Source organism: Argiope bruennichi, chromosome 2 (assembly GCF_947563725.1).
Source record: "Argiope bruennichi chromosome 2, qqArgBrue1.1, whole genome shotgun sequence".
NCBI lineage: Eukaryota > Metazoa > Arthropoda > Arachnida > Araneae > Araneidae > Argiope > Argiope bruennichi.
Window position 1 is genome coordinate 112,409,490 of NC_079152.1, and position 15,499 is coordinate 112,424,988.

The 15,499-nt window shown below is 31.1% G+C and overlaps 1 protein-coding gene across 4 annotated transcripts in view; it reads right to left on the reverse strand.

Moving 5' to 3' along the window:
• The window catches only part of LOC129954326 (uncharacterized), a 41,529-nt gene that overhangs the window by 6,206 nt on the left and 19,824 nt on the right, over positions 1–15,499 (reverse strand). The window contains exons 10-13 of one of the 4 annotated variants that reach the window (XM_056068135.1): positions 9,338–9,482; positions 4,892–5,096; positions 3,911–4,075; positions 1,270–1,380 (exon numbers count right to left, since the gene is read on the reverse strand). In XM_056068135.1, the coding sequence (XP_055924110.1) occupies positions 1,270–1,380; positions 3,911–4,075; positions 4,892–5,096; positions 9,338–9,482 (626 nt within the window). Of the gene's footprint in view, positions 1–1,269; positions 1,381–3,910; positions 4,076–4,891; positions 5,097–9,337; positions 9,516–15,499 lie in introns of all 4 variants that reach the window. The other 3 variants (XM_056068134.1, XM_056068136.1, XM_056068133.1) reach the window with 3 other exon arrangements.

Here is a 15,499-nt window from a genome sequence, read left to right on the forward strand (position 1 = left end):
TAAATAATCCTGAAAATTAAAACAAAAAGAAGTTTCTGTATTCAAAAATTTTGAAGACAGCATATTTAATAATTTAGATTTCTGATTAAGAGCATTTTTGGACTTTTTATAGAGAATATTATTTCCAATTCAAGCAATACCTTTTAAATGTAAGTAAAATGAATATACAAAAGAAATAAAAAGTGTGTTATTATTTTCTTGTATCTATAATTGCAAATGTCACAAAGTATCCAATATAAAATTAAATGCAAAATCTTAGTAATATTTGAAATAAAAAACAAAATTAACTGATTCATAAATAACTATATTAAAATTTTATAGTCATATATTAATATTTTAACATTTTATTATCATATTTTTAATTAGATTATTTGAGCAATTACATTGTGAAACAAATTAAACAATCAAATGTAGAAATTAAGATTGAATTGCGAGTTAAAAGGTGTTTATGTTTATTTATTCATTCATTTATAAATATATACTTTTAGAACGAAACAGAAAATATATTTAGAAGGTATTCAGACTTATAAAATTGTGACAAAAAAACCTGTAACTTTTATTTCAGTTGGATTATGTATATATAACATATACACAAAATAAATATAATACAATTGGCTGAAATTGAAATGAAGAAAGAATTATTTGTACAGAACTTAATAAATAAAATAGACAAATTTTTCTAAATGCACAAAACTGAACAATTACACAAATATCTTTATCATTTATATCATGGGGGAAAAAAGTATCATGACTGTCATAAATTAGACTGAATCTCACAATAACTAATATGTAAGAATGGAATTTAGCATATATTTAATACATATACATAATAAATCTTTTTCTCATCCATGGCTTTCAAATTATAATTTCCAACTATTTTTATTTTCCTACTTTGTGTCCGTTTTTAGCAAACTTCTCAAACCTTAAAAAATATTGAATAAGCAATTTTTATTAAAAATGAATCACATTCAACATTCCCAATCTTGAAATAATGGAAAGTTCAGCCTAACTATTCTCTCTCTCATATTTGAAATTCACTGATGAATGTATAACTCTGTATGATGCATTTCTAGAATGGTCATGAATTAGAAAAAAATTTTAAAAATCATCTACAAAAATTTATATTTTTCATTTATTCATTCACAATCTTTCATAGATACTAAAAACCACACAGATATTTCAATACAGAACTTTTTTGTATTTTCAGAACCACTTTATTCTATTCAACAATGGAATCAATAATATAATATAGAAATATACATAATTTACCTTTCTTGACACACTGGTACAAGGTCTTGAAGTAGGCTGAATTGCAGATACATTTCCTTCATGCTTATCAAATTTTAAAGGTGTTCCAAAGAATGTAAATAAATTTCTAGTCTAAATAGAAAACAAATCTATAATGTAGTTAATGATTATAAACATTTTTATAGTAAAAAAATTAATCATTGCTAAAATATTTTTATATTTAAAAAAATTGACTATACTGCACAATTTAAATCCACGATAAACATATAATTTTGTTGTATTTTTTACTCAAGAACATTTTTGAATATATTTCTTTTACTAAATAATTCTCTTTGCATGGAATAATACATTCAGTCACAATAAAATGTCTTTATCGAATAATACTTCAAGAGTAGAATAAGTAAATAAATTTAAAAATTTCTGCTATTTTTTTTAATAATCTCTATTAATAATAAAGATGAATGTGGACAGTCTATAGGCCAGACCAAATTACCTATAACTAACAAATTTAGCACATGCATACTTTGAAGGATAAAAATATGCCATTCGGTACGATTTTTTAAAAAGTTTAAGTAATTAAAAATATGTGGAATTTAGGGGTTTTTTTTTTTTTTTTTCCCTTGCAAAAGCTTTCAAAAAAATTTTGTATAAAAATAAATTTTACACTCTCTCAAAATTAAAAAAAAATTGACTTTTTTATGATATTAATTTAACAGTTATCAGAATTTTTCCTGAATGTTGGCAATTATTTGAAAATATTTTTTTTTTTTTTTTTTTTTTTTTGCCTAATTTCTAGCAAAGGATTACATTATCGCCCTGAAATTCAAATCATTTTCATTGTTTCATTAAATATTTAATAGTGTGATTTTCCTCCATTGTTGACAGCTAGGAAAGAAGGATTCTTTTTAATATCTGTATAGTTTACAAATAAAAAAAAAGTCAAGCTACAGTATATGAAAGTTAGAAGATAGATGAATCTGACATTTATGTTTTTAATAGAGCTGTGATGTCAGAAAAACTTTAGAAACACTCATTTATAGAACAAACAGAATTTAAGTAAGTGATTTAAAATAATATGCCTTTAAAGTTAGTGTTAAACATTTAGTAGAATCATGAAGATGAAGTTATATCTAGACAATTTGTCTGAAATTAAATAAATCCAATATTCCTTGTGAACCAGCTGATCACCTAACTAAAGCAACTAGTGTAAATAATAAATTAGCAGAACTTAAGCAGTTATACTTGCCATTTATTATTTCATGCAAAAAATGAAAGCTAAATATCTGCAAAATGGAAAACATAAATAAATGTTCCTGGATATAAAAAAAGATTGTGAAAGGGTATATTCTTGCAGGAATTTTTTGAATCCAGCTGTTAATTTGAAACTACTGATATCCCAAAAATATTTTAGTTAACAGCATATCAATAAAGGTAATAAAAATTTCTGTAAGATATGATTAAATTTTCTATGAACGTGTTATTAGTCGCTTCTTTCATAAGCCACCACGTTCGCCGGATCTAAATCCGTGCGATTTCGGGTTATGGGGCTACTTAAAAATCTGTGCGATTTCAGGTTATGGGGCTACTTAAAAAGTCTGATGTATCATGGATGTGTTGCGACGTTGAATGACTTAAAGAACTTCATAATGCTTCATGTGCAAAGCATCACAACTGATCAGTTACGATCTGCTGATGAAGACAGTGCCCATCGGCTCGAAATTTTGCAGGTGAATTGTCCATCGACTTGCAATTTTGCAGGTGAATGAGAGTGGTCACATGGAGCACCTTTCCCTACATCGTCCTGGACACGATTAACAACTGCTACTCTTGAGCAATTTCGTCCTAATCTACTCTTGTTTCTTAAAACTTAACTGTTTCCTCCCCCCTCAAACAGCACACTGTTATTTTTTCCTTACCTTTACTTAATGTAGTTTGATGACAAGCGGATCAGAAACTAGTCAGTAAATGTTAATATTATTTCTGTATTCTTTTTTGGTCGTTTTTTATGTTAAATTCAATGTTTTTCCCGGAAAAGGCGCCATCTGGTGAACATTTTGAAACTTTTTTTCCCCGAAATTTCGAGCATCTCGTGTAGTGTATATACCAAATTTCGTAGCAATCCGTTCACCCGTTTGCGTTGTAGGATGCTGTTTATAGGGAAAGTTTAATTATGACCACCCTTTACAATAAAGAATTTACAAGTGTTATGTACACAAATTTACATGACTCAAGATTTTTATTCTTTATTATGTGTGACACAAAACTGGACAACTTACAAAGCAAACACTGAATCTTTCCAGAGGAAATTCCACAATCATACATATACCATATTTAAATTTGCACTATCGAGGTTTAATGAGAATGCCTGATCGGTTTTATCTAGTGAATAGTAATTTACTGATAAAAAATGAAACCCAACAGCAACTTATTATTTACAATCTTAAGCCTTTAAGAATGATTCTCTGTTTTAAATAAGGAAAAGTCACAGGTACTTTTAATTTTTTAATGGAATACATTAAAGTGGTTTTTAAGAAAATATTTTTTTAAAAATAGTAATTGAATTATATTTATTGTAAATCTGTTCCTTTTGATAATTTTATTTTCTTATATTTTGCATTTTAAGCAATTAAATATGATGTGAAGAAAAACAATAAATACATACTAATTTTACATTTGCAGGTACAGGACTTTTTCTCTCAATTGGTGGAAGGAAGCATTCCGATTTTTTTGAAAGATGTATAGTTTCACATTTAGTAGATGATATATTTTTAAATTCTGGTTCCAGACTGAATCCCCTTAATATAACAGAAGTATCTGGAGCATCCTCCTAAAAGAAAAGAATCATATAGTAAAATTTAAAACTAGTGCAATCGCAAACAATAAAAAAATTTATTAAAATATTTATTAAAAAAATGCATTGATTTTATATTTATCAAAAGAGGTTTGAAAGATTTATTAATGCAATGTATTGAAGTAGATATTCTCTAACAGAAATATATTACCAAATTTTTACCAAATATTTTACCAAAAAATTAACAAATTTAGGTAAAATTAACTAATTATATATTCTAAAACTTCTTCTTGGTGAGTTGTCCAATGTGTAAATTATATATTTATTGAGTTCCTTTATTGTTTTTACTATTCTGAGATTATTTACATAGTTTCTACTTCATTATCACTATAAATTACTGAATTACTTCTACTTCATTATCAACACTATAAATTACTGAATCAACAAGTCATGCTCAGTATTGCATTTAATAAAAAGGTAATATACCTTTTTTGTTACCTTTTTGCTGCTAGGAAAAAGAGTTAAAAAAAAAAAAAACTTTCTAGTGATAACAATTGTATCTTAAAATAACTTTAATGAGTTAACATTTAATGATTTTAACATAGTTAAAATGTAATTTTACATTACTATTAAAATTTATTTCCGATTTATTTGTTAAAATATATATTTCAAAGGCATTTTATAAAAAATCAGAACAAGAATGTCTAGAATTGTTTTAATACTAAACTTTTGTTATACCAAAGAAAAATGAAAAAAAATAGTCAAAAGATATAAAAAATTATAATTAATAATCTATGTTTCCTTTGTTTTACCACAATAACAAAAAAAATTAATATAAAGCAACAAACTTACTTCTAATGCTGGTAACAGTGAAGATGTGCTTAAGTAATCTGTTTCTCCTTTTACAATTTGTTTTGAACTAGAAATGGTGGTTTGTTGATATTTATTGAATTTAGAAACATTAGAATACACTTTTGAAGATTCGTTTTTTCTTCTTGGGATAGGAACTGTGTAATTTCTGCGAGACAAATGAATTTCTGAATTAGGTCTTGAAGATCTGAAAAGACATTTTATAATAAATTTAAAGGAATATAAATATGATTTTACAGAGGATTATGAAATGATTTATCGTGAAATAAATAGTTGCAGTTGGAAAATAAAAAAGGGAAATTAGCAAAATCATGGAATCACATTTGCAAAGGTTTCAAGCAATGGATATTAATAAAGCAGGTAAAAAAGAAAAAGAATACCAGAAAAATTCAGAATATTTATGGATCATGTATTATCAGTACTAAAAAGATGCCAATATACAATATAAACATAAATTTTCAACTATCATTTTGAAAGCAGAATTTTAAAATACTTTTTCATTTTATCTTGGCATAATTTTTCTTAATTTGCATATTGATTCCTTAAGGAAATTCAATCTTGAATTAATAATCTTTTTAAATGCAGTAATTCTTATAAATGTATCCAGAAAATAATGATGAATTTGAAAACTGTTTGCTATTTTTAGTGACAAGTCAGTTATTTAACTACCTACATATTGATTAATCATAAAAATATAAAAACCCAAAGATTATACATACATGTATATAATAAAAATTATTTATCCACATTCTTAAAATAAGTAATTTCTAACCAAATGAATTTAATATTGACTTTTAACTTCTGAGATGCTCAGAATCCCCACACATCTCAGAATCAAATTTCTGTAACTTTAACTGAGAAATGTTCATTTGCAGCATCACATAAAAATCAAGTACTTAAAATAAATGCTTGCTCAGCTAAATTTTGACAAAATACCCATTTGAAGGCACATAAAATCTAAATATTTTCACACAATCTCATTTTTTCCCCTTGCTTTGCTTACTCTTTGGTTATAGATTTAATAAAGAAATTTTAAATTCTATTAAGACTGATCATTTTATCAAATCATAAAGAACTGCTTTAAAGAGAATTTACCACAAATTTAATCAAATAATATATATGTAATGATTTTAAATCTAATTAAAATCCTAATTAATTTCCTAAGTTAGCCCATGTTACTTCATTCTATTAATTCTTGATTCAAATCCTACTTTTTATTTCATTATTTCTAACATACTCTCCAAAAAACTGATGACTGTCTAATTTCTCATACTTTGAGTGAAGCAATAAAAAACCCTAACACCTACTCATTCCTTTCAAAGATACCTAAGATTCTCTTTCCTAAGTTTACATGCGTCTTAGAAATCCCTATCAGAATCTCATAGTAAAATCAATAAGAGAGAGGCACTTATTGATTTTACTTTACCTATAAGATTTAACACTTTACCTATGCAATGTGTATGAAGAAAATTGATTTTTAAATCATTTTAGAATTTAATAAAGTGTTCTCTAATGATACCAATTTAACTGTCAAGCAAATTTCATATGAATTTTTTCAAATTTTAATAATATTTTTTATATAATTATCAACACTATATTTCATTGTTACATTAAAATTCAAACTGCTTTCATTGCTTCATCAAATATTTAATTCACGATTTTCTTCTATTGCTAAAAACTAAAAAAAAAAAGATCAGAATATCTATAATTTACATTAAGAATAAGAAAGTGATGTTAAATTATCATAAAAATAGTACATTATCTGGATAGTTATATTTTCAATAGTATCAGGATAGTTCATATACACAATGAACAGAAAAGAAAGAGGTTATTAAAAAACATATCTGTCACAATTTGTAATGTTAGGTTATGAATAAAAGATTTAATTTGAAGTGAACATTCTCAGCAAATCAAATGTTCACTAAAGATAGTCAATATAGAAATTAAAAAGAAAACCATATCAGATACAATGACAATTCATATACAGTGGCTCCCAAAATTGAGTATACACTATACTCTTTCTTCTTTAATTTTATTCTGATCTTAACATTCCTATTTATGGCTAATATTTATAAGAACAACAAAATATACATTAACAAAAGTATTAGGCTAAAAAACAAAATGGAGGAATCAATAATATTTTCATTACAGTAATTTTTATGTCAAAGTTACAAATTCCAAAGTCGCAAAATTGAGTATACATCTAGCAAAATCTGTCAACAAAAAGAGAAAAAGATAAATTAATATTTTGTTGCACATCCTTTTGCTTTTGTAACAGCTTGTAAACGGTGTGGCATTAAGTTGACAAGATTTTGAGTTGTTTCGCCAGATATTTTCAACCATTCGTCTTGTAATACTCTTTTTAAGTGTTCCTTGCCCCTAATATCGTGTTTTTGAACTGTTTTCGCTAATTGTGCCCACAAATTTTCAATAATATTGAGATCTGGAGATTGAGGAGGAGTGTGCAATTGCATTTTACAATTATACAACAACTATAACTTAACTATTTTAGCTGTATGTTTTAGGTCATTATTTTGTTGAAACAGAAAACTTGACCCTAAACCCAAATTCTGGGCACTTTTTTTAAATTGTTTTTCAACGTATCAAAATATTTAATTTTGTCCATGATTCCATCAATGAAAACTAAATTTCTCACTCCTTTTGCAGACATACAGCCCATACAAGAAGTGAACCACCTCCATGCTTGACAGAAGGATTGGTGTTTTTAGGAAGAAGTTAGGCTTGACAGAAGGAAGGTGTTTTTAGGAAACATAACATCGACCATCACTACCAAAAACATGGAATTTACTTTCGTCACTGAATATTACTTGATTCCAGAAGTCAGGAGGCTTTGAAATAAGACTTTTAGCAAATGAAATTCTTTTCTCTCGATTTACTTTGGAAATTAATGGTTTTGTTCTGGCTACGTGACCATTATAATTTGCTTTTCGAATTACTCTTCGAATTGTTTCTGCAGAAAAACACTTTCCAGTTGTTCTTGAAGTAGATGTAGCAATTTTTGTAGCATTCACCTTAGGATTGTTTGCTACCTCTCGAATAACTCTTCTCTTGGTCGTGGCACTGAGGATTTCTTTTCTTCCTCTTCCAAGTTTATTAGCAATTTGTCCATACATTTTATATTTCTGGATAATTTTTTGAACGCATCCTGAACTGTGTTGAATTTCCCTTGCAATTTCTTGTAGAGATTTACCATCTTCAGACAATCGAATAACAAGTTTTCGAATTTCAACATTTGCTTCATTTCTGGAGCTCATTATGATAACCAAAATGTTTGTTTTCGCTTGGAAATCAATGATTGCCAATTAAAGTAACAAAACTATTTTACTTATTCATTTGAAAATAAATAATGGTAGTCAAGTCGTATATTTTATAATGTGTATACTCAATTTTGTGACTTTGGAATTTGCAACTTTGACATAAAAATTACTGTAATAAAAATATTAATGATTCCTCCGTTTTGTTTTTTAGCCTAATACTTTTGTTAATGTATATTTTGTCGTTCTTATAAATATTAGCCATAAATAGGAATCTTAAGATCAAAAAGAATAAAATTAAAGAAGAAAGAGTATAGTGTATACTTAATTTTGGGAGCCACTGTATATCATGGCGAAGTTTTTTCAAGTTTATCACCATACTAACATGCAAGCAAAAATAAAAAAATTCAATTCAAAAGATTTTATAATAGATATTTTATTCACAAAAGCAGAGTTTCTGTATATTGTGGTGAATAGCATATAAGCCAGTTAACAACTACGCCGCACGAGCAATTGCTTTTGCATAATGGTTTAGTTACTGGAATGCAAACCACAAGGTCCCAGGTTCTATCCTCGCTCATCGCAATCCGCCTAAATTGGTGGCCCGGACGTGATCACATACCTTCAAATTGGTGACCTCGGACGATGAACCTTGAACCTTCGCACAGCTGTTGTGGCGCCATCTACCCGCAGCAAATCAAAGTCGTCAGACTCACTTGACGCAGCAACCACTCACCCACACACACTCGCGACTCAACTAGGTACAGGCCCATTAGACAACAGCTAATAAATACATCACCACTCAACAGCCATTAGGTTCGTCTCACCTCCGACTCACTGGAGAGAGAGTCTGTGGTGAATAGCATATAAGCCAGTTAACAACCACGCTGCACGAGTAATTGCTTTTGCATAATGGTTTAGTAACTGGATTGCGAACCACAAGGTCCCAGGTTCTATCCTCGCTCATCGCAATCCGCCTAAAATATTATCTCCTGGATATGACAAAACATTAAACAGTATGTATTATGTTACAAATGAAAATATAATTAACACAGTGGAAAAAAATACTTAAAATGCCCAGAAATTTCTCTGAACTCAAATAAAAGTAATATCTTTTTATAAAAATGTCAATTTACTTTAATGTTGTACCTACCTACTTACATAGTCTTGTTTGTTTTGCAAAATTTTTGGAGTTATAGTCAAAATGCTGCTCAGTTTGGGAAAATCACTCACTGACAGATCGGTTCCTTCAGTCTTCGGTCTATGTTGTGGAATCTTCCTCTGCTGTAGAGCTGTAACTATGGGTGGCAGTTGGAAATCTTCAAAAATATCTGAACAATCACACAAAACATTTGCACAAAATAAACAAAAGATTTTAATTTAGGAATCTGATTTAGATGGGATAGCAAGGTTATATGCAGAAAAAGAATGTTCTTAGATGCTAGAAATGCAAGCTTAAAAAAAATATTCTTAAAATAGACCAGATTATGTTTTAATAAATATAAATAAAATTCTTATTCAGTGGTTGATTTTAAAAAGCCAAGAGACATTATATTAAAATATTATTATTACTTTATTGGCTTAATATATTGTATTAATTATGCATAAATACTATTTTAAAACAATACAATTTTAAAGTACAAAATGTACTATTAATATTATGGGGACATAGTCTCAATTAATAATATACCAATTAATAAAACAATATAAAATTCAAATCTGTTCTCACATACAAATTTTAATTGAAAATTTGTGTGTAGGATAAATTGCTTTCTTAATTTTATTAGTAAAATAACCGCAAAATAAACCTCACAAACAACACACATTTTTACTATAAAGATGAATGTCTCTCTGTGTGTGTGTGTGTGTTTTGGCACTCTACAGGCCAGACTATTTGACTTACAGCTACAAAATTTGGCACATGTATACCTTGGAAGTCGGAGATATACACCTCCGATGATGTCAGGAACGATGTTTTGAATTTTTAATCTTAATTAATTAAAAACTAAGCAAAATTTCAGCGCTTTTCCCCGATGAAATGCCACAAATATTATCGCACAAAAAGTTTCATTCTTGCAATTAAAACTAATTGAGTTATGAAAATTTAAATATTACTATTGTATAAAAACATACGATTTTTGACTTTCCCATCCACCATCTTGAATAATGAAAATAAAATTTTACTTGTACGAGCACGGTATGAGTGCGTTGTAAAAATCAGCTTTTATCAGCGCGTTAGCAAAAACTCAAATTAAAAGATGAAGTTAATTCTTACTGCAAACTAAACGTAGGGATGTGTTATCTTCAGCATGTGTTTTTATGAAATAAAATAAATATGAAATGTGATATTTTCTTTAAAAAATAAATCCGAGAAAAAGTTTTCAAAGACGATTTAAAATAAATTCATTCAGTTTCATTTATGACATAAAGAGATTAATATATACAGGATATCCACTCTAATTAGGGCCCAACAGATAATTTTTAAAATTATGAAATGGCGTAAAAATCTAATAAAAATGGTTTAAATGAAATAAAGTTATATTTTATGTAGTTTAAATCAATAAATGTTCTAATGGATTACTAATTTTAAATTTTTATACAGATTCTCAAGCCTGTGAGTCACGTTTAATAAAATATTCTCGAGACACTAATATTTTAAATTTAAAAAAAAGTTGTGCTTTTTTGCGACTCAAACTGACTGAGTTATGAAAATTTAAATGTCTCAATTATAAAAAAAAAAAAAAAAAAAAAAAAACCGCGTGATTTTAGATCCCTCTATCTGTAGGGTACTGATGTTATGCAATGCGTATGGGAATTAAGAAGTTAAATAAATTGCTATAACATTGACCCTTAACATAACACAACAACTTTATTAATGGAAAAAGGCCACATTATTTTTAAAATGCAAATTCTGGTTGCCAACTCGGAAAAACATACATGTAAAGATATTTAAATAGATCACACGAAAACGTGCAGAAATACAGGGAGACAGCGATAGTAATCTGTTACAATCGCAACAAGTTAGTTTTGATTCTCCGCTGATGCACGAAGTGCAAAATAATACTTTAATGACTGTTTGTTGTCAGGATTGAGGCACCATATCGCTTCCCTGCCGAGTGAGGTACCGAACGATAAAAGAACTTTAAAGGTAGTTCTGGTTGAGTGTGGAAAATGATTCTGTGTAAACTTAACTTTCTTGACGACTTTTGGAACATTTTGGTTTGGTAGCCGAAGACATGAGTGCTGATAATATTTGGATTTAAATCCAGTTGATGGAGTTTTTCGCAGATGCCCGGTTTGGATTATCTGAGCTTGAAAGTCACTGTTGGCATGATAAATTGCTGTGTATCGTCAGAGTTATCCAAAAAGCCGAGTTTTACTCTATCGATTGACACGTTGACTTTTTTATCCTTCATTTTGATGGTGAAATTTTTGTCAGTTCCGTTTAGCACTTCATATGGTCCTTAGTAGGGTGGTTGAAGACTATTACGATCGCTGTTCCGTTCTTACGAAGACATATGAACAAGTTTTCAAGTCTCGAAAAATGAATGGCTTTTGCTTTGAATGTTTTGTAAAAGAGACAGGGCTTAGTTTATTTAAGTGTTCTGGCAAACTCGGACTGAGGCTCATATCTTGTATTTTCAAAGAAGTCACATGTTAGTCTGATGTTTTCTCCATAAAGTAGTTCAGCTGGTGTCGAGTTGAAATCCGAGTGCCGAGTTGTGCGTACTCCTAGGAGAATTATCAGAAGCGACCGTGTCCACCTTGGATTTGCATGATACATTATGGCAGACTTGAGTGTTCGGTGTCAGCGTTCGATGCAACCGTTGGCTTGAGAATGGTACGCTGCTGTTCGATTCCTCTTCAATCCGATGAGCTTGGATAATTCAAGAAATAACTGGGATTTGAATGTTTTGTAAAAGAGACAGGGCTTAGTTTATTTAAGTGTTCTGACAAACTCGAATTGAGGCTCATATCTTGTATTTTCAAAGAAGTCACATGTTAGTCTGATGTTTTCCCCATAAAGTAGTTCAGCTGGTGTCGAGTTGAAACCCGAGTGCCAAGTTGTGCGTACTCCTACGAGAATGATCAGAAGCGACCGTGTTCACCTTGGATTTGCATGATACATTATGGCAGACTTGAGTGTTCGGTGTCAGCGTTCGATGCAGCCGTTGGCTTGAGAATGGTACGCTGCTGTTCGATTCCTCTTCAATCCGATGAGCTTGGATAATTCAAGAAATAACTGGGATTTGAATGTTTTGTAAAAGAGACAGGGCTTAGTTTATTTAAGTGTTCTGACAAACTCGAACTGAGGCTCATATCTTGTATTTTCAAAGAAGTCACATGTTAGTCTGATGTTTTCCCCATAAAGTAGTTCAGCTGGTGTCGAGTTGAAATCCGAGTGCCAAGTTGTGCGTACTCCTAGGAGAATGATCAGAAGCGACCGTGTCCACCTTGGATTTGCATGATACATTATGGCAGACTTGAGTGTTCGGTGTCAGCGTTCGATGCAGCCATTGGCTTGAGAATGGTACGCTGCTGTTCGATTCCTCTTCAATCCGATGAGTTTGGATAATTCAAAAAATAATTGGGGTTCGAATCGTGCTCCTTGATCGGTTGTAATGATCATAGGCGATCCAAAGCGTGCAATCCAATTTTTATGTAGAGTGTCAGCAACTGTATCGGCTCTGAAGTCCGAAATCGGCACAGCCTCAGTCCAACGGGAGTATCTATCGATGAAGGTTAAGCAATAACGGAAACTTTCTGAAGATGGTAATGGTCCAATGATATCTAAGTTTATTTCGCTGAATCGTTGACTGGCGGTTTTATATTCTGATATAAACTGTTGACATGTCTAAAAATTTTCGATTTTTAGTATTGTAGACAGCATTTATTCCAATATCTGGCGTCTTTTTTTATTGATGGACAAACGAATTTAGATGTCAGAAGTTTGATTGTAGATTTGATTCCCGGATGTGAGGGACTATAAACACTGTAAAATGATGATTTCCTGAAATCTGGTGGTATATATGGTCGCGGAGAATTTCGATCACAGTAAATAAAAGATTTTGTTCCAACAACTGGTAATTTTTGTACCTTCAAGGAAGAATTTGGAGAAGAAAGAATTTCTTTCAATTCCGTATCTGTCTCTTGAGATTTGGACTTGGGAGGGAATTTGAATTTCATCTATTCTTGACAGGGCATCGGCGGTTACTTTGTCTTCACCAGAAATGTGTTGGATATCTGTAGTGAATTGTTCGATATATTCAAGATGCCTTTGTTGTCGAGGGGATGCTTTTTCTAATTTTTGGCGAAATGCAAAAGTGAATGGCTTGTGGTCCGTGAAAAGTGTGAATTCATGAGTTTCAATAAATAACGAAAATGTTTGATAGAAGAGTATGCTGTTAAGAGTTCTCTGTCATATTTTGAGTAATTTTGTTGAGCTGGAGTTTAGCGAACGGAAAAGAATCCTAGTGGTTGTCACTTTCCATTAACATATTGCTGAACAACAGATCCCAAAGCTTTATCTGAGGTATCTACCACCAACCAAAATTTTGCTGTTGGTAAAGGGTGTGCCAGAATAGTTGCTCTTTGCATTGCTCAAAGGCTTGTGTTGATTGGTCAGTCCATTCTATTACGCGGTTGTCATTTTTCTTACTGTTAATCAAATAATCATTAAGAATGGATTGATTTTGAGCAGCATGTGGTATAAATCTTCTGTAAAAATTTATCATTCCTAAGAATCTGCGAAGCTACTTGACGGTCTTAGGCTTTTCAAAATTTGCAATAGCAAGCATTCTATCTTCTGTTGGTCTGAATCCTACCTTAGTAACAGTGTGGCCTAAAAAGGTAACCTCAGGCTTGGCGAAAACGCATTTACTGATTTTAAGTGCAAGTCCATATTCTTGAAGTTTTTTAAAAACTATTTGAAGATGCTTTAAATGCTCTTCTCTAGTTCGTGAAGCTATCAGAATATCGTCAATATATGAAAAGGTGAAGTCTAGACAGCGTAGTACTGTATGGATAAATCGCTGAAAAGTTTGCGCAGCGTTTGTAAGTCCGGACGTCATGAAAGGAAATTCATAAAGTCCGAATGGTGTACATATGGCTGTTTTCTAAATGTCAGATTCTTCTACTGATATTTGATGATATGCCCGACAAAGGTTTAAGGTGGAGTAAAACTCGCATTCTTCCAATTGGTGGCTAAAGTCATGGAGGTGGGGAATAGGGTAACAATAGGTCTGGTTGTAGACTGCATTCAGGGCACGATAATCTCCGCAAGGCCTCCAGTCACCTGTCTTCTTTTTAACAAGGTGTAGTGGGCTTGACCAAGAGCTGCTCGATGGACGGCATATGCCTAGTTCGAGCATATACTCGAATTCAGTCTTTTCAATTTTCAGTTTATCTGGTGCTAACCGTCTAACTTTTGATGTAATTGGAGGACCTCTTGTAATGATAGAATGCGAAACATTGTGTTTGGTTTCGCTTTTCTTTAATTTAAAATTTTCTGATGTGATATTGTTGAATTCTTCCAAAAGTACACGAATGTCAGGATCAAGGCGGCTACAATCGAATGGCGTTAAAGACGAGGATGGACCTCACATTACTTTAGCTGGCACGTTAAACGAAGTCAGGAAATCAATCAACCGTTTTTGCTTTAAATCAGTTAGAAGACCATAGTTCTGTAAAAAGTCAGCGGTGATAGGTTTTGAAACATCGGCCATTCGAATTTTTTTTTTGTAAACCAAGATTGAGTTTAACTAATTGTGTTCCGTAAGTTTTAATTGGTACTGAATTAGCTGCAAGGAGTTTAAATTCTGAAGGAGTCCGTTTACTTAATTTAGATAAGGGTATATGGCCGGGATAGCCTGGTTGGTAGAGCGCCGGATTCGTGTCCCTTAGGTTGCGAGTTCGAACCCCGCCGGCCGAAGATTCCCCGCGTGCTTTTGGTGGCTGACGCACGTTAAATCTGTCGTGGTCACAAAGTTCTCCATGTCGAGAGTAATACTGGGGGTACTGGATCAGGGGTGATCGTTCTCTGATTCAGGTCTAAATTACGATCTCTGGTTGCGTGAATGAAGTCCACCCCGTAAAATGGGTTGTGACGTGTGTGTAGCTAAGTCGTTCTCTTGGCCCTAGATGGCGGTACTATAGAAGCAAGAGGCGCTCCCCCTCAGGCTTAAATCGGCTATCTTCGAACAGCGGGCTTGCCCATGGCAAGTGCCACAAGAAACAACAACAGATAAGCGTATGAGTGACACACAAGTCCCGTGTCAATCAAATAACTTTTATGGCTCGAATTATCAAATATAAA